At 41.0% G+C, this 20,546-nt stretch overlaps 1 protein-coding gene across 2 annotated transcripts in view; it reads left to right on the top strand.

Annotated features, from left to right (window-relative positions):
• Positions 1-20,546, top strand: part of REPS2 (RALBP1 associated Eps domain containing 2) — a 214,810-nt gene that overhangs the window by 88,724 nt on the left and 105,540 nt on the right. For both annotated transcript variants that reach the window (XM_021681025.1, XM_021681017.1), the window contains exons 6-7: positions 11,893-12,031; positions 19,588-19,651. In XM_021681025.1, the coding sequence (XP_021536700.1) occupies positions 11,893-12,031; positions 19,588-19,651 (203 nt within the window). The remainder of the gene's footprint in view (positions 1-11,892; positions 12,032-19,587; positions 19,652-20,546) is intronic.

Raw genomic sequence — 20,546 nt, 5'->3', positions numbered from 1 at the left:
TGCTTGAGCTGAGCTGTGAAGGATGACTAGGAAGTAACCAGGCAAAGGGAGGATGGTGCTGGGAGGTAAGGAGAGGGGTGTCTGGCTGAGTGCACTGGTCTGTTTTCATTGGTCAGGGTTTCATTGTGGATGACAGAATGTACTCTGGCTAGCTGGAGCAAACAGGGATTTCTTTTTTTTTTTTTAAAGATTTTATTTATTTATTTTGACAGAGAGACAGCAAGAGAGGGAACACAAGCAGGGGGAGTGGGGGAGGGAGAAGCAGGCTTCCCGCGGAGCAGGGAGCCCGATGCGGGGCTCGATCCCAGGACCCTGGGATCATGACCTGAGCCGAAGGCAGACACTTAATGACTGAGCCACCCAGGTGCCCCGCAAATAGGAATTTCTTTTTCTTAAATTTTTTATTGTTATGTTAATCACCGTACATTACATCATTAGTTTTAGATGCAAATAGGAATTTCTAATAAGCGGGTGGGAGATCTACCAGATCTTTGGAAGGGCTGAAGATTCAGACTCTCTTCTGAGCTTGCAGGAACAATTCCCTGAACCACACAGCAGGACTGGATGGCTGGACGGCTGAGGGAGCTTTGCCTTTGCCACAATCAGGAAGCTACAGAGCTGGGCAACTGTCGCCATAGCTTTCAGCTGCAGCTCCACACTGTGTATGACCCAGGCCCGCCAAGTGAATGCTTTGTTCCCTGCCTCTTTTACCATGTGACTTGTTTTGAATCAGCCTTCCGTGGGCGTGTTTAGTGGAACCTAAGTCCCATCTGGAATTCTAGCAGCAGAGGTATTTGGATAATGTACTTTTACTTAGCCAGCGTCTGCAGTGCAGAGTTATGCTAAGAGGGAATGCAGTGGGTACTGAGTGGGCCAGTACACCGTGTATACAGCACACAGAGGAGACACAGTCCAAGACCTGAAAGAAGGCCAGTGTGGCCAGAGCCTGGAATGGAAGGGAGATGAAGCTGGAGAGGTAGGCAGAGCCCTGTGGTCCATGGCACTGCCTTTTAGGTGGGGAACTGATGGTTCAGAAGTTAAGTGGCCCAAGTGACCATCCCAGATTTGAGCCCAGGCCTGTCTGCCTCCAGAATCTGCACTCTTTTTGCACCTCCAATATGTAGCCTCATTGTCTAAAGCATTCCTCGAATTCAGCCCCAGATCTTGGCACATCTGTTTCCCATCTGACCTCAGGCTGCCATGAGTGTTAAGGGGAGGGCATAGTGAAGGAGACAGGTGCCCTTGACCTAACTGGCAAGGATTGGGGTGGGCATGTTAGTGCAGTGGTACTGGAAGTCCACAGCCTCATCAAAATCTCCTCTTACTGCTGATTTCTCACTTTCTTCTGGACTCCTCCAAGCAGAGAGCAAAATCCCAAGGAAAAATGCCCTCTGGAGTAGCAGATCTTGGCTCATGATGGAAGAGTTGGAGATAGTGATTATTCATAAGCATTTCTTATGTTAATCAAAATAGTGTTAGTGCCACATGCTAAAATAACAGTGAAATGATTGAATACCTGTATTGTATGGCTGTCTACAGGATTCTTTCCTGATGTGAAAACATGCCAGATGCTTATAGGTGTGTGAGCAATAAGATGGTGCTCTGTCTGTATGATTTAATAGTTTACTGGCCCAAATCCATAACTAAATTAGATAATGGGAGAGATGTGTAAGTATAGGATATTCATATCCCAGATGAATATCTGCAGTCTGCAAAATTGCTACATTGATTTTGGCATTGGAGTGAGGGTGTTCCTGTTTTATTTTATTTTACTTTTTTTTTTTCATCATGGCGAGTCTACTCTTTAATCCCCATCATCTATTTCACCCACCCCCCACCTCCCCTCTGGTAACCATCAGTTCTCTATGGTTAAGAGTGTGTTTCTTGGTTTGTCTCTCTTTTTGTTTTCCTTTGCTCGTTTGTTTTGTTTCTTAAATTCCATATATGAGTGAGATCATATGGTATTTGTCTTTCTCAGACTGACTTATTTCACTTAGCATTATACTCCCTGGCTCTATCCATGTTGTTGCACAAGGCAAGATTTCATTCCTTTTTGTGGCTGAGTAATATTTCTTTCTTTTTTTTTTTAAGATTTTATTTATTTATTTGACAGAGAGATAGCGAGAGCTGGAACACAAGCAGGGGGAGTGGGAGAGGGAGAAGCAGGCTTCCCGCGGAGCAGGGAGCCCGATGCGGGGCTCGATCCCAAGACCCTGGGATCATGACCTGAGCTGAAGGCAGACGCTTAACGGCTGAGCCACCCAGGCGCCGCTATTTCTTTTTTTTTTTTTTTTTAAAGATTTTATTTATTTGATAGACAGCGAGAGAGGGAGCACAAGCAAGGGGAGCGGGAGAGGGAGAGGGAGAAGCAGGCTTCCCGCTGAGCAGGGAGCAGGACCCTGGGATCATGACCTGAGCCGAAGGCAGAAACTTAACAACTGAGCCACCCAGGTGCCCCGAGGCTGAGTAATATTTCTGTGGTGTGTGTGTGTGTGTGTGTGTGTGTACACACACATACTTGCTTCCACCCCACATCTTTATCCATTCATTTATCCATGGACACGTGGGCTGCTTCCATAATTTGGCTATTGTAAATAATGCTGCAATAAACATAGGGGTGCATGTATCCCTTTGAATTAGTGTTTTTATAGTTTTTTGGGTAAATAATAGTGTGATTACTGGGTCTTAAGGTAGTTATATTTTTAATTTTTTGAGGAACCTCCATACTGTTTTCCACAGTGGCTGCACCAGTTTGCATTCCCACCAACAATGCAAGAGGGTTCCCCTTTCTCCACATCCTTGCCAACACTTGTTTCTTGTCTCGATTTTAGCCATTTTTCGAGGTGTGAGGTGATATCTCATTGTGGCTTTGATTTGCATTTCCCTGATGATGAGTGATGTTGAGCATCTTTTCATGTGTCTATTGGCCATATGGATGTCTTCTTTGGAGAAATGTCTGTTCATGTCTTCTGCCCATTTTTTAATTGGGTTATTCGTTTTTTGGTATTGAGTTGTGTAAATTTTTTAAAATATATCTTGGGGGCGCCTGGGTGGCTTAGTCGTTAAGCGTCTGCCTTCGGCTCAGGTTGTGATCCCAGGGTCCTGGGATCGAGCCCCGCATCGGGCTCCTTGCTCAGCAGGAAGCCTGCTTCTCCCTCTCCCACTCCGCCTGCTTGTGTTCCCTCTCTCGCTGTCTCTCTCTCTCTGTCAAATAAATAAATAAAATATTTAAAAAAGATAAAATATATTTTGGATACTAACTCTTCTATTGGATTTATCACTTGCAGATATCTTCTCTCATTCCATAGGTTGCCTTTTAGTTTTGTTGAGTGTTTACTTTGCTGTGCAGCAGCTTTTTTTTTTTTTTTTTGGATGTAGTCCCTATAGTTTATTTTTGATTTGTTTCCCTTGCCTCAGGAGGCATACCTAGAAAAATGTTGCTAGGGCCGATGTCAGAGAAATTACTGCCTGTGCTCTCTTCTAGGATTTTTGTGGTTTTCAGGTCTCAATTAAGTCTTTAATCCATTTTGAGTCTATTTTTGTGTATGGTGAAAGAAAACGGTCGAGTTTCATTCTTTTGCATGTAGCTGTCCAGTTTTCCCAACACCATTTGTGGAAGAGACTTTTTCCCATTGCATATTCATTCCTCCTTTGTCAAAGATTAATTGACCATCTAATTGTGGGTTTATTTCTGGATTTTCTATTCTCTTCCATTGTTCTATGAATCTGTTTTTATGCCAGTACCATACTGTTTTAATTACTACTGCTTTATAATATAATTTGAAGTCTGGAATTGTGATGCCTGCAGTTTTGTTTGTCTTTTTCAAGATTGCTTTGGCTATTTGAGGTCTTTTGTGGTTCCATACGAATTTTAGGATTGTTTGTTCTAGCTCTGTGAAAAATGCTGTTGGTATTTTTTTTTTAAAGATTTTCTTTTTTTTTTTTTTGAAGATTTTATTTATTTATTTGACAGAGACACAGCAAGAGAGGGAACACAAGCAGGGGGAGTGGGGGAGGGAGAAGCAGGCTTCCCGCGGAGCAGGGAGCCCGATGCGGGGCTCGATCCCAGGACCCTGGGATCATGACCCAAGCCGAAGGCAGACGCTCAACTGACTGAGCCACCCAGGCGCCCCTGCTGTTGGTATTTTGATAAGGATTGCATTAAATGTGTAGATTGCTTTGGGTAATATAGACATTTTAACAGTACTTGTTCTTCCAGTCCGTGAGCATGGAATGTTTTTCCATTTCTTTATGTCGTCTTGAATTTCTTTCATCAGTGTTTTATAGTTTTCAGAATAGTGAGGGTGTTTCTTAAAAGGAAATGGTATATTGTTACAGGATGGATGGATAAGAGAGGGAGGGAGAGGCATAGGGATTGCTCATTAAAAAAGAGTACTCTGGACTCTGCTCATGTTCTGGCTCTACCATTTTAGTCAGCGTGTGATCTTGGTAAGTCACTTCCCTTCCTTAATCCTCAGTTTCCTCTTCTGCAAATTGGAAATAATGGGACCTACGTCTCAGGGTTGTTGTGAAGGTGAAAATAGGTCATGTGTATTGGGTGCTTATAGTTCCTGGCACTTAGCAAAGTCGTGAATATGTGTTCCCTGACAATCTCCTATGTCTGTGGTGATTGCTTTTAAAATTTAGTTTATCTTAATAAGCAGCAACTCTGTGTTGCTCATTAGATTCAGATTCCTACACTTTGCAATCAACCTCCTAAGCTGTTGAAATTAGATCCCTGAGCAAGTTTGGCATCTTTATGGATGTATTTCCATGAAGAAACTGATAAGGTTAAATTGCTCTGTTAGGATTTAATTTTAACTAACTTCTCTACAGGTAAAACCAGAAGTCATTTATTGCAACTTCCTGTGAATCTATAATTATTTCAAAATAAAAAGAAAAGAATTTTTTCCTTTAATTTCATTGGTAAAGGAGGGGGCCCAGCCTTTACAGTTAGGTGAGGTTGTTTAATAAATGCATATAAAGTTCAGGTCTAGTCATCATAGGAGAGCTCAGGTTAACCTTTCTGTCTCTGGATTGGAATTGTCCATTTGTCCAATTATTTGTTTAGTCATGTATGAGCATAGATAGCACTTGTCTAGGTGCTGGGGATACAGCAGTGATCAGACTAGACCAGTTTTCCTACCCTCATGGACCTTTTATTATAGTGAGAGTGGGGTGTGAGACAGAAGATAAATGCACAAGATTATAAAGTATTACACAGAGTAACCAGTTGAAAGTTCAAAACAAAATTGTTGAGCTCCATCTTGTTTTCTTCATTCCTCATTTAATAGTTTTCCCAGTTTTACCCTGGCCCTCTCCTCTTTTTACTCAGTCCATCTTCCCGTAAATCTCCTTCAAACCCATGAAACATAAACTCCTATTAACCAGACATAGAAAGATGGCTGTAATGATGCGTCCACACACATGGTGTCCCTATAGATCATCTGCATGGACAAATTATAAAATTGTATAGGCTCAGAATTGTCTCATGTAATCATTAGGTGGTCAAATTACAAAACGAAGCCTTATGCTTCCATCTTCAGTGCAGGAATGGCTGTGCCGTTGGGACTGGGCAGGCCTGCTTTTCCTTTGGGCCTTGCCTGAAGGATAGTTAGACTAATAGCCGGTATGACAAATATGCCTTGCGTTTTAATGACTTCATTGCATTGGTATATTTCTCACTCATCTAACAGGTTGGTAGGCAGCCTTCCTCCACATGGTGATTCAGGCACCAGTGCTCCTTCTGTCCCGTGGCTGTGCCGTCCCCCATTCAGTGGCCCTTGGGGACGAGCATAGAGTGCCACAGGGTGCTAGCTGTACATGGAAGTGGTGCCGGTCACTTGTGCTCACATTGCCTTGGCTAGAACTCAGTCACATGGCTGCAACCAACTGCAGGGGGTGTGGTGGAACATGTCATTGTTGGGAGGGCAGCCACAGCCACTCAGTGATACTTCTGTACCAGGCCTCGGGCCACGTAAATGATCGGAGGACAGCTGCCATAATCCCCTATATCAGCAAGGCTGTCATTTGCCTCTATGACTCTTCTTTCTCCTCAGCCCCATGGCTGATCAGTGACCATGATCTTTCCTTAGGCAGATTAATATTCACTTGGGCTCTAGTCTAGTCTCACCAGCCTGTTAGTCCTTCTTTCTCATTAGGGGAGATTGAGTCTTCTCACATCTTTGCTCATGAAATTGTGTGTGTGTGTGTTTTTTTAAGTAGTATGGAAAAGTGCAACAAGGTGAAGACAATTCTTTTTTTTTTTTTTTTAAGATTTTATTTATTTATTTGACAGACGCAGCGAGAGAGGGAACACAAGCAGGAGGAGTAGGGGAGGGAGAAGCAGGCTTCCCGCGGAGCAGGGAGCCTGATGCGGGTCTCGATCCCAGGACCCTGGGATCATGACCCGAGCAGAAGGCAGACGCTCAAAGACTGAGCCCCCCAGGCGCCCCATGAAATCGTGTTTTGATCAGTAGTTGCACTGAGGCTGTCTTATTTCCAAAATATTGTTGGCAGGTGAGGTGTTCTCAAATCCTCACTGTGGGCTCTGTATGAGCTTTTTCTACGCCAGATGGTTTGTTTACTAAGGCACTGGTATAAGATCATTGCATCCTCAGGTGAAATGGCTGGACTCTTGGGCAGCATTTATAGGATATCTCCAGGGTGGGATTATATTCTAAACAGAAATGTTCTGTGGTTGAAACAATATATACACACCCTTTGTAAATTCTCCCTGATAATGCCTCCTTGCAATTCATATTATTCAGCTGTGCTTGATTTTTAAGATACTTCAGGGGTAAATGTCACCTTTTGGGATTTTATTAATAGTATTACTTTTTAATGAGTCTTTTGAAGTCTCTTTCATTATAAACAGCCGGTTTTCCCTTGAGATAATAACTTGTAGTGCCAAATATTTGCATTTCACTTGAAACGAAACTAAGGCTTTGAATGTTTTAAATATAAGCAAATCTAATTCTCCTGTGTCTAGAGAAACTGCATAATGAACCATATGTATGTGGCTTAAGTGGACAGATGTGGAAGGTTTCTCTCTCATTTTTTCTTAAAAACGCTGGCAGAACTTAAAATTGGCACCAACTAGCAAATAGTTCTACCCAGTTGATGAAACCACTGGAACTGGAGTTGAAGTGGAAGAATCCTCTTAGGGTGCATGCGCAGTTGGGGCTTTTCCTGGCTCTGGCTTCACCTTGGAAGCCCGAGGCTCCATAGTTCATCCACCCACATTTCTCAGTGCCTTCAGTCTTTGCAGTTGGGTATTCTCTCTCTGGTGGCTGACTTTTCAGATCTTTGTAAGTTGGGCCAGTTGTTTCAGTTGACTTTGGGTTCATTTGGAGAAGATGTTCCATGCATCTGGGTCCTGCAGCAAGATGGCCCTCTAGCTGCTGACAGAGAGGTCCTTAGGTGCCATCCCACTGCTGGAATGGGCCTTCCTCTGGTCCTGGCCATGTGGCTTTTTTCTCCCTGTCTCTTCTCATCCCCTCCCTAACTCTGGGCCATCTTGCCTCTGGCCAGGGTTGCTCATATGGTCTTAACTTGTCCTCCTACCTTTAGTCTTTCCCCTTCCATTCTCATCACTGAAGTGTTCTTTCTGTAACTGACATCTGATAATATCATTGTTCTGTTTAATACTTATCTGTGGCTCCCTATTGTCTTCTAGATACAGTCTGTATCTCTTAACCTGGTATACCTGGGCCTTCATGATCTGGGCCCTGATTGCTGTCTGGACTATCTTCAGGCAGCTCCACTAACATCCATGTTGTATTAGCAGCCTATTCTATCTACATGTAGTCCAACTGAGCTACTTTCAGAAGATGGCCATTTTCTCTCATTTTGGGGGGTTTTTGTAAATGTTGTTCCTTTTGTTTGTCTTGCTCTGCATGTTTTATGGCATTGCTTCTCAAACTTGAGTGTGCTTCACATCATCTAGAGGGCTTGTTAAACCACAGATTCCTGGGTCCCGCTCCCAGACTTTGATTCCCCAGATGTAGGGTAGAGCCTGAGGTTCTGTGTTTCTAGGGAGTCTCCAGGTGATGCTGATTTGGGTGGTTCTTGGTTATTTGTGCTTGCCCTAGTTTCCTTGAGTTTGCTTCACTATCTGCTTATCTTTTGGCTGCCAGCAGCCATTCTCACCCCCTGTTCTTTTTAGTACTTCTCTACCTCACAGGTTCTGCTTATGCTGGTTCTGGCTTTTTCATGACTTCAAGTCCCACTGGGCCCTTACTCTATATCATGGCTTCACTGCATCCATTCAGGGCCTGCTTTCTGTGCTTTTGATCTTCATATTTCTTATCCACACCCCCAGTAATGAGCATCTGGCTGAAGTTTTTCTTGCTAGGGTAGAGCTTTCCATGCAAGAGGATCCCAGAGGCCAGAAACTCTATGCCCTCCCTTCCTTCCTTGGACTCAATTGGGTGAGACCAGGTGTGAGGTGGGTCTTGTGGTGCACATGTGGCTGCCAAGCCCACCTTTGTATCAGAGTTGGGGGATGGGCATTGCCCTCTGAAGTGGCTGTGGGCCTGGCAGGTACGTTGGAGAGCCTTTGGGGCAGTGGGACTCAAGTAATAGGATTTGAGCAGGCTGGGATCAGAGAAGGGATGGTCTGGGAAGAAGACAAAGATCTGACCCACGAAGAGCCAGCATGTGGGCAATCAGAAGCCTGCTAAGAGTGAGCAGGGAGGAGGTTGGATTATAAGGGCCCTAAAGGCCATGTGGAGGAGGTAAATGTTTTTTATAGGTGACAGGTCATCTCTGTAGGCTTTTAAACCCTGCTGCCAGAATAGACTTGAGACCTGCTAAGAGGCCGCTGACGCCAGTCGGGAGTGAGATAATGTGTGAGAGGGAACAGAGTGAGCAGGTGGTCATGGGACTGGAGAAAGAACAAACATGGGCTGACATCACAACAACAACTGGGTATGGCAGCTTCAGGTCCAGGTGGAAAGGAGTGTATTCTAGGGGAATAGTAGCTTCTGTATTGGAACCAGGAATGCAGTAGCCAACACCCAGCACAGAGATTTTCGTGTCTTCATTTGCAGGGTGGCCGGTGGGACACAGCTTTTCACAAGTGTCCTGCCGGGTTTATGAACTGTCTCTGTCCGCTTGATCGATCAGTCGTAAACATCCATTCTTGTGTCCTGTCCGTGCCCAGCTTTTTAGATACCTTTACTCCATCTGTTTCCTTCAGTGCCAACCAGAAGGACAGTGTTCCTGGGAGTTCTACACATTATAATTTGGCCAAGAACCCAATCCATAGCATACTGACGCCCTCTACCCTGGGTTTTGCCCCTGCAACCTGGTCAGACATTTGGGCTTGTTCAGAAAGTGCTAGTGTGGAGCATTTGAATTTGGCTCGAGTGTTTTGGAAAATTGTGTGGTCCATTGGGTGCTTAGACTGACTTGTAGCCTTTCTTGCTTTATTTATATTGTTTATTATCAGAATGATAAGAGTTAAACAACTTGGATGCAACTCAATTTTTAAAAATTAATTTTTTTAAAAATTGAGATAAATTGATGTATAACATTGTATTAGGTGTGCAATGTAATTATTTGATGTATGTATATAATGCAAAATGATTACTACACTAAGTCTAGTCAACATCCATCATCATACATAGTTACAGATTTTTTTCTTGTGATGACAACTTTTAAGATTTACTTTTTTAGCAACTTTTAAATACATATAACAGTATCATTAACTATAATCACCATGCTTTACATTACAGCCCTAGGACTTACTTACCTTATAACCAGAAGTTTGTACCTTTTGACCACTTTTACCCATTTTGCCCACCCCCCACGTCTGACAGCCACCAATCTGTTCTCTGTATCTGTGAGTTTGATTTTTTTTTTTGTTCCACATGTAAATCATACAGCATTTGTCTTTCTATGTCAGACTTATTTCACTTAGCATCATGTTCTCAAGGTCCCTGATGCAACTCAATTTAAAAAAGGCCTGATATGGAGTAGGCTGACTTTGAACAACAGATAAAACAGAGGGGGTAATTACTTGCTGACTGCAATAATGCAATAATGCTGATTGCAAATAATGAAGGATATGGACTCATCTCTTAAGTTGTATGAGCCTTCATTTCCTCATCTGGGAAAAGTATAATAATCCCTGCTATGTCTACCTTTCAAAGGTTTTGAGATGCTCAAATGAGATAGGTGTGTGTAGTGCTTTGTAAATTTGAAAGCATTCTATGAATTTAAGATATTAACTAATGATTAGTGGCTTCTGGGGCATTTAAAAATGGTTTGATCTACATTTAGTGGAAACTCACCTAGTATGAAAACTTTTAAAATGAAATCTCAAGGTTATATCACAGCTCAACATTTTATAGTCATATTTCATCTTGGAAAGTCCACAGAGGAGGGAGCTGGGTGTTCCTGAAAAGAATTACTTGCTGGAAATGGGGTGTGTGTGTTGGGGTGGGAGGAAGGGTGCAGAGGTGGTCGGCTTTCTTTTCTAGGGATAGTGAGTAGAATGCCCTCCTAATGATTAATTTCTTCTTTTTAAAAGATGTTTTTATTTTTTTGACACAGAGAGACCGCGAGAGAGGGAACACAAGCAGGGGGAGTGCGAGAGGGAGAAGCAGGCTTCCTGCTGAGCAGGGAGCCCGATGCAGGGCTCGATCCCAGGGCCTGGGATCGTGACCTGAGCTGAAGGCTGACGCTTAACTACTGAGCCACCCAGGTGCCCCTAATGATTAATTTCTTGATAGTGTGTGCAGAAGCAGGCAACTTGGTGGCTTATTAGCAGTAATACCTCTCCTTTTCTTTCCTAGTCTCCTTTTGTCCTCAAGGATCATGCTCCTTGTGTTCACCTCTTGGTTCCATGAAAGTGGCCCTTGGCAAGTAGCACCTTAGCCTTAGGGTATATGGGAGGGATGGAACAAAGCCCTAGGCTCCTCCTTCCAGAATCACCAGTTTTGCTGCTTTTCTCACTGCCTAGTACAGTCTTTTCCCCTGAACTATTTTTCTGGTTCTCTGTATCCTTAAATCCTCACATTTGCCTTGCATGCCCCCTAGTGTCAGGTCTGATGCACCCCTTGTTATGTTACCCTGTTGGGGTCCCATGAGCAGTTCTCCCCACCCAGTACTAAGTATTATCCATAGTTCACAAATGCGGAACGAGAGGTTCTGTGTTCCTGACTTGCCGCTCGAGTAGGACCTGGGGAGGTGGAATTGGAATTGGAACTTTGGATTCCCAGATTTATACAATGGGAATGCTTCAGAAAAAAGATGACATGGTTATAGCTTTTGTAGATTAAAAAAAATGGTTTAAAAGAAATCTAGATTATTTTGCTGCCTACTCAGCTAATCTAAAAGGATAAAAATGTGGTGAATATTTGAAGATAAGAATGATCGTCCTTTTGGGGCACCTGGTTGGCTCAGTCGGTTAAGCGTCCCGACTCTTGATTTCACTCAGGTCCTGATCTCAGGGTTGTGAGATTGGTCCTGAGTCCAGCTCCACGCTGGGTGTGGAGCCTGCTTAAGATTCTCTTGCTCCCTCTCTCTCAATCCCTACCGCCCTCGCACCCGCTCTCTAAATAAATAAATAAATAAATAGATAGATAGATAGATAGTTTAAAAAGAATGATTGTCCTTTTTACTCTTTCTTCATCACATTGGAAAAACTTTCATCATTCACCAAGTGTTCAGTATTTCATTCTCAGTCCTGTTAACAACTTTGAGGTATACAAAAAAATTATAAAGCATGATGTCTGCCCTGTAGAAGTTTATGTTCTAATTATGTTCTAGTTACAAGGTGTTTAAATGTATTCTCTTGAGGAAAAAAATAAGTATAATGCATGATAACTTTTACTGATGTTTTATATTTTTACCTCTGAGCATTTGCTTATTTATTTTTAAAAGTCCTTTTCCGTGGAGAGAGAACCGCATGATAACAACAGTAATTACCCAGATGAACCCTGGCGGATAACAGAAGAACAGCGCGAGTACTATGTCAATCAGTTCCGATCCCTTCAGCCTGACCCGAGTTCCTTCATTTCAGGTAACTAAGTCTGATGGGTGAAGACATGGGTCCAGGATCATTGTCTCATATAGATAACAGTACACATCTTGAGAAATAGTTCACACAAAATGAATGTGACAATCTCTGTGATTTTGATTTGTTTTCCTCTAAGATTGAATTTCTTTTTTTTTTTTTTTAAGATTGTATTTATTTATTTGACACAGAGAGAGAGACAGCGAGAGAGGGAATACAAGCGGGGGGGTGGGGGTGGGAGAGGGAGAAGCAGGCTCCCCGCAGAGCAGGGAGCCCGATGCAGGGCTCGATCCTGGGACCCTGGGACCATGACCTGAGCTGAAGGCAGCCGCTTAACGACTGAGCCACCCAGGCGCCCCTAAGATTGAATTTCTTATCAGCTATAAACCATGCATAAAAATACTTGGCAATGATATTTGGAAAATTATATTTCAGTGTCAAAGGTTTAAATGGGAATTTGGGGGAACCTGGTTTAGACCTGTGCCTTATTAGTTGGAGCAGTTCTTGAAATGGTAGACTGTGGCACCAAGACGACCTCTTTAATTTCTAAAGATTTAGTGTCACAAGTCTCTTACTGTTATGTATGCTTTAGAAGTCCAAATTCATGCTCGTTTTCTTTGGCTCAAGTCTTTCTCCTCTGGATTTTCTGAGAGAAATTAAAATATGGGAGGAAAATGGGCCAGCAGTTTTATGTCCACATGTCTGTTCTTCTGGGTTGTCTTCTAAATATGTATTCCTGTTGAGTTCTCATGTAAAATTCAAACTGAGACAAATTGATTTAATTCCTATGTGCATTTTCCTGGACTGAAGACTAAACAGTGAAATAGTAGAGTCTGGAAGAAAAATTCATAAAACTTTCCTTTTGTACTTCAATTTTGAAGAATAATAATATGCCCTCAATAACTGTAACCTGACGTACTGAATGTGGACTAATTTTCTCTTGAGAAATAAGGTGTGTAATTGAAATATACTTATATAAATTCAGACATAATTTTTCTAATTGATGGTAATACTTTATTCAAAGGAGAATATTGTAGATACAACAAATTCATGTTGACAACAGGACTTAAAATAAGCAGAAACCCAGATTGACCATTTGCTAACCTTACCCACTGCTTAAGTGAGTTTTAAAATTTTTTTTAAAGATTTTATTTATTTATTTGAGAGAGAGAGAGAGCACGAGCCGGAGGGGGAGCTCAGGGGGAGAGGGAGACACGGGGCTCCATGTGGGGCTCGATCCCAGGACCCTGGACCTGAGTTGAAGGCAGACGCTTAACCGACTGAGCCACCCAGGCGCCCCTTAACTGAGTTTCTTCATAATGTATGTGTGTAAGTAGACAAATACAAATGGGTAGCTGTTAGGAGTGTTTTTATTTTAACTTTTTTATTTTGCAGAATTTCAAATACGGATACAACTAGAGTGGCTAGTATAACAAACCCCTCTGTAACCTATTACACAGCACCAATGATTTTGTTCTGTCTGTATCCTCTCTCAGCCCAGATGATTTTGAAGCAGTTATCAGATCATTTCATTTGAAAGTATTTCAGGTCGTATCTCGAATGATAAGAAAGACTTCTTTTAAAAACATAACCGCAATTCATTGGCACACATGAAAAAAATACAAAACACGGGGCGCCTGGGTGGCTCAGTTGGTTAAGCCACTGCCTTCGGCTCAGGTCATGATCCTGGAGTCCCGGGATTGAGTCCCGCATCGGGCTCCCTGCTCAGCGGGGAGTCTGCTTCTCCCTCTGACCCTCCCCCTTCTCATGCTCTCTCTCTCTCTCTCTCTCATTCTCTCTCTCACATGAATAAATAAAATCTTTAAAAAAAAAATACAAAACACATTTCCTTAATGTTATCAAGTCTTTGTTCAGATTTCCCTGATTGTCTCACAAATGCCTTTTAAAAACAGTTTGTTTAAGGTCAAGAGGGGTTAATATATTGCAGTTAGGTGATGTCTCTTTTAAAAAAACATCTTTTTTGAGATATTAACATAAAATTCACCCCTGTAAAAAGTGTACAGTTTAGTGGTTTTTGTGTATTTACAGAGTATATTCACAATCTGAATTTAGAGCACTTTCATTACCCCCTAACAAACACCTACTTATTAGCAATTATTCCCCATTCCTGCTCTCCCCACCTCCCAGCCCTACATAATGACTAAACTACTTTTTCTCTCTAAAGATTCACCTATTTTGGGCTTTTCCTATAAATAAAATCATATAATGTGTGGTCTTTTTTTGTGTCTGACTTCTTTCACTTAGCATAATATTTTTAAGGTTTATCCAGGTTGTACTATGTAGTAGAACTTCATTGCTTTTTTATGGCTGAATAATTTCCATTGTATAGATATACTACTTTTTATTTATTCATGAGTTGATGGGCACTTGATTTGTGTTGTTTCCACTTTTTGGCTCTTAAGAATAATGTTGTTCAGGGGCGCCTGGGTGGCTCAGTCAGTTGAGTGGCTGCCTTCGGCTCAGGTCATGATCCTGGAGTCCTGGGATCGAGCCCCGCATCGGCCTCTCTGTTCAGTGGGGAGTCCGCTTCTCCTTCTGCTCCTCACCCCGCTCTCGTCCTCGCTCTCTCACTCTCTCAAATAAATAAAAAATCTTAAAAAGAAAATTGCTACTCAGAACATTTGTGTGCACGTTTTCGTATAGATGTATGTTTTTATTTCCCTTAAATATATACCTAGAAGTGGAATTGCTGGGTCATATCATAACTCTGTGTTCAGTCATTTGAGGACCAGTCAGACTGTTTTGCACGGTGGCTGCATCATTTTACATTGCCACCAGCAGCATATGAAGGTTCCAGTTATTCACCAACACTTATTATCTGTCTTTTGCTTATAGCCAACACTTAACTGTCTTTTGCTTTTAGCCATCCTAGTGATGCTAGATGGGCCAAGGTCCTGAGAGGGAGGGCCTCAGGCCTCTTGCCTTGAGTGTTCTTGGCTTTGTGTGAGAAAGAATTCAAGAGCAAGCGGTTTAGAAAAACGGACAAAAATTTATTAAGTATAGAAGTGAGAAAGGAGTTACTTCACAGATAAAATAGTGATCTCTTCTCCCAGGTGAGGAAGACGACCCCCCCTTTGCTTCTAAGAAAGGGTTTTGTAAGTTTGAAAAATTAGCTAACTCTGTAGGGAGGGGCTTACTCCTTAATTTTGGGTTTATCATTTACATTGGGTAGTTAGTTTTGCCATTGTCTTAGGGTTGTGAAATTACCCACAGGGAGCAATTTTAAGAATGTCCGGCCTTTGTGGCTTTTACTGCCCGAGGGAGTGGGGTCTTGTGGTCTTCCATGAGTCAGATCTTGTGACTCTGTCTACTACCTGCTGACTTTTAGGTTAAAGGTCAGTCTAAAACCAGAATGGCTTTACTTTGATCAACTTGTCTCCTGAGTCTCCCTTCCCTCCTACCTCGCTAGTGAGTGTGAAGTAGTATCTCTTTGTGGTTATGATTAGCATTTCCCAGATGAAAAATGAAATTGAACATCCTTTCATGTTCTTATCAACTATTTGTTTATCTTCTTTAGAGAAATGTCTATTCAAATCCTTTGCCATTTTAAACAAATACTGAATGGTAAGAGTTCCTTATATACAGGCATAACTTCGATGTATTGAAGGTTTGGTTCCAAATGATGGCAATAAAGTGGATATTGCAATAAAGCATGTCAAATAAATTTTTTGATTTCCCAGTGCATATAAAAATTATATTTACACTATACTATAGTCTGTTAAGGGTACAATAGCATTGTATCTTAAAAAAAGCACTGTAGGGACGCCTGGGTGGCTCAGTCGGTTAAGCGTCTGCCTTCAGCTCAGGTCATGATTCCAGGGTCCTGGGATCGAGTCCCGCATCGGGCTCCCTGCTCCGTGGGGAGCCTGCTTCTCCCTCTGCCTCTCTCTCTCTCTATCTCTCATGAATAAATAAATAAAATCTTTAAAAAAAAAAGCACTGTATATGTTTTAATTAAAAAATAATTTATTGCTAAAATATGCAAACCATCATGTGAGCTTTCAGTGAGTTGTAATCACTGATCACAGATCACCATAACAAATATAATAATAATGGAAAAGTTTGAAATATTGCAAGAATTACCAAAATGTGATATACAGACACGAGGTGAGCAAATGCTTTTGGAAAAATGGTACCAATAGGCTTGCTCAACACAAGGATGCCACGGACCTTCAATTTGTAAAAAAAAAAAAAAAAATGCAACATTTGCCAAGTGCAGTAAAGTGAAGCATAATAAAACGAGGTATGCCTGTATTCTAGATACATGTTCCTTATCACATATTGGATTTGGAAATATTTTTTCTCAATGGGTGGCTTGTTTTTTTATTTTCTTAACAGTGTCTTTTGGAGCACATAAGTGTTTAGTGTTGATGGTGTCCAGTTTATCTGTTTCTTGTTGATTGTGCTTTTGGTGCCATAAAGATCATTGCCTAAACCAAGGTCATGAAAATTTATGTCTATATTTTCCTCTAAGCAGGTATATATATTACAGTTTTATCTCTTATATTTAGGTCTTTGATCCACTTTGAGTTAATTTTTGTGTATGATATCAGGTAGGTGTTCAAATTACTTCTTTCAGGGGCGCCTGGGTGGCTCAGTCGTTAGGCGTCTGCCTTCGGCTCAGGTCATGATCCCAGGGTCCTGGGATCGAGCCCCACATCAGGCTCTCTGCTCGGTGGGAAGCCTGCTTCTCCCTCTCCCACTCCCCTTGCTTGTGTTCCCTCTCTCACTGTCTCTCTCTCTCTGTCAAATAAATAAATAAAATCTTAAAAAAAAAAATTGCTTCTTTCACATGTGGATCTCCAGTTGTCCCAGCACATTTTTTTTGAAAAAACGATTCTTCCCATGATTTAATTGTTTTAGCATCCTTGTCAAAATTCAGTTTACTATGAATGTGAGGGTTTATTTCTGGATGTTAATTTTTTCTCACTGATTTTTACTGTTTAGTCTAATGCCAGTACCACACTGTCTTGAGTATTGTAGGTTTTGAAATTAGGAAGTGGGAGTTCTCCAGCTTTGTTCTTGTCACCTTTAATTGTTTTGATTTCAATTTTTAGGGATTGTGGTCTTTTTGAAATTTAGTTTTATACACATATAAAATATTTTCACAATTCTGAATTTGAGTCTATAAAACAATTTACAAAGAAGTCTAGCTTCTATTCCTATCCCCTCTGCCCTTTCCTTCCTTGCCCCCTTTTTTATGGTTTGTCTGTTTTTAAAAGTAAAAGCAAATTCATGTATGTGTGAATAGATCTATATGTGTGTGTATATTCTTATCTCCCATCTTTTGTGAGATAAATGGTAGCATACGATTTATACTTCTCTCCACCTTGCTTGTTCCACTTAACATTATGTCCTGGTGATTACTCCATATTGCATGTAGACATATTTCCCATTCGCTTTTATAAGTTGTGTACTACTAGATTGTGTGATATGCAGTCATTTTTTTAGCTAGTCCCCTTTTGGGATTATTTCTAGTCTTTTGCTATTACACATATTTTTGTTGTGAATAACCCTCTGCACTTCTTTTTATATCTTTGTCAGTGTATCTTTGGATAATCCAATTTTGCTAGATGTTGCAAAACACTCCTTTAGTGGGGTTGTACCGTGCTGTCATTTCACCAGCATTGTAGGAAATGCCCATTTTCCCACAGTCTTACTATCACTACATGTTCACTGACTTTTGTATTTTTCCCCCATTTGATAGGCAAGAAATCATGTCTTTGTGTGGCTCTATTTTATGGATCTCTTACAAAGAAGGTTGAGGTTTTTTTATATATGTAAATGATTAAGAGTCATTTGGGCATATGGCTGGCTTAGTTGGTAAGAGCATGCAACTCTTGATTTTGGGGTCATGAGTTCGAGTCCCATGTTGGGGTAGAGTTTACTTAAATAAAAAAAAAAGGGCCAGTTGCATCTATTTCTGTGAACTGTCATAGCTCTACCCATTTTTATATTGTGTTATTGGTCTTTATTTTTGAAAGATTTTATCTGTTCATTGTGTTAACATTTATCACTGATATATCAATGCTATGTATAGCTGTTTTTTACTGGGCTGAGAGACTCCTTGTAATAAAAAGTTTGAATCCACATTTTGATGTTTGATTGCTGACAACTTTTTTAAGCCTCACCTCTCCCTCTTTTGCCCCATATGAAGCTTCCCAGCAGGTCTGAAAATGGCTGGAGAGAGCAAGGAAAGGAGGCTGGGTTGGGGTTTCTAGGTTGGCTGGGATTAGGGCTGGGGTGAGGGTTCCCCCTCACTAATTAAACATCTGTCGGCACCAAAGGAGGGAGCACTTGGGCTTTCTCATCAGCTTCCTTCTCTGGCAGGCGACAGCCAGGGCACGACTGAATTTGTTAGCTGTTGGCTTCCGGATGGGCCCTACCTAATCTCTTTGGGACACCATGCCAGAACAGTCTCTCTCTACTGTCTGAAGGCCAGGCTGGGTCTCTGGCTTGGGTTTGGGCCTAGTGTAATTTGAAGAAAGGATATCAAGGGAGAAAAAGAAGAATGAGTTGAGGGGAGAATGTCTTTATATCTATAAAATAGCTGATAAATAGGCTCTTAAGACATCTCTGATAAATGTTTGACAGGGTAGCTTCACTGATGGCCAGCAGTCCTGTGACAGCTTTATTTCCCAGGATGCTTTTGAGAGAAAGCTCATTGGTTAATAGGGCATTTTGCCTTTGATCCTTAATAATTTAATCAAAGGACAATACATCTGTTTTAGGGTCCATTATAATCCCTTGTTTTAAGACCAGTTAGAAGACTTGTGATTGCCAAGGAAAGGCTTTTGACTTAATCAGTTTAGAGCTTGAGGCTTGGATTTGACTGTACTTTGTGTTAGAATTGAGGCCTTTGAATTTTGAATTTGTGGTCTTAGAGCTGAAACCATAAAAAATTTCAATCTCAGTAAGGATCAGGCTAACATTTTAAGTGCAGTTGGGACTTGGAGCTATATAATGTGTAAAATGGAATGATTACCTGATTTCAATAGATACTGGTAAATTTGTGATAGATAAAGAAAGTAGCAAGAGGTTCCTGGATAAGTTTCTTAAAGAGCCACCAAGAGATCTTAAATTTCACCAGACTCTTTACCATGTCTTTGTGTGATAAGATCAATGGTGTTAATTTTCTTTTTGCTGTTTTCTACCATGATTGTATATTACTTTCTCATCCTTTCATTAAAAGTGCTTGACAGATTTTTACTTTAATAATTTTGAAATTTGTCTTTTGAATTTTGAATAAACTTTTGCAGATTTTTGGAAAAATGAAGAAGGAATTTATGTGATTCACATATCATAATAAGTATTATGATATTGTTTCTTTTGCCCTATTGTAATTTATATATTCTTTTAAAAGCTGTTCATATGTTGTTTTTAGCCATAGGATTTATAGTTGCTTTGATGAACAAATGTTACATTTGTTGTTATATGGTAGGGATTCTGAATGAAAAAATGGTGATTCATTTATATATAAATATAAAAGCTGCTCTAGATAAGTAATTAATGATTTATTTAAACAATGGCTCTCTTGGCAGGTTCTGTGGCCAAGAACTTCTTCACCAAATCAAAGCTTTCCATTCCAGAACTCTCCTACATATGGTAAGTATAATTAATGCTATATTAGTATTATAGTGTCATTACATACCCATTCCTTAGCTCCTACTTTTGCATTTTGAAAGTTTTATCTTTTGAATGTTTTCTTTTTTAAGATTTTATTATTTATTTGACAGAGAGAGAGAGAGAGCACAAGCAGGGGGAGTGGCAGGCAGAGAGAGAGGGAGAAGCAGGCTCCCCGCTGAGCAGAGAGCCCGACGCGGGGCTGATCCCAGGACCCTGGGATCATGACCTGAGCCGAAAGCAGATGCTTAACCAACTGAGCCACCCAGGCACCCCTTGAATGTTTTTTTAAAAAGGATTTATTTATTTATTTTAGAGAGCACAAATGGGGAGGGGCAAAAGAGAGGGAAAGAATCTCAAGCGACTCCCCACTGAGCATGGAGCCTGACACGGGCTCAATTATACGACCCTAAGATCATGACCTGAGCTGAAATCAAGAGTCAGACACTTAACTGACTGTGCCACCCGGGGGCCCCTTGAATGTTTTTTTTTAACAGACTAAGAGAGTGAATAGAACTTAAGACTTTTGTTGCTGTGAGGTTATTATAACTATATTATATATATTATTATATATATTATAAGTTATTATATGAAAGAAGTTATTATATTATATATAAGTTACTATATGAAAAGCACAATGTTCAGTGTGTGGCGCACTGTATCTGTTAGCTGTTATTTAAAAATTAATTTTGCAATTATTATCCTCCTCTAGATCTCTTTCCTGTCTAAACAATTGTGTGGGCATATGAGCATTCCCATCTTGTGAATTTCATTTTCAGATATTTCTACTCGATATGATGCAGGTACCCAGAGGATCTTGAAAAACTCTTCTTTAAAATATTTTATGAGGCCAGGTGAACAGAAGGTCCACATATGT

The sequence above is a fragment of the Neomonachus schauinslandi genome, chromosome X, assembly GCF_002201575.2.
Source record: "Neomonachus schauinslandi chromosome X, ASM220157v2, whole genome shotgun sequence".
NCBI lineage: Eukaryota > Metazoa > Chordata > Mammalia > Carnivora > Phocidae > Neomonachus > Neomonachus schauinslandi.
This window is presented reverse-complemented; position numbering and strand designations above follow the sequence as displayed.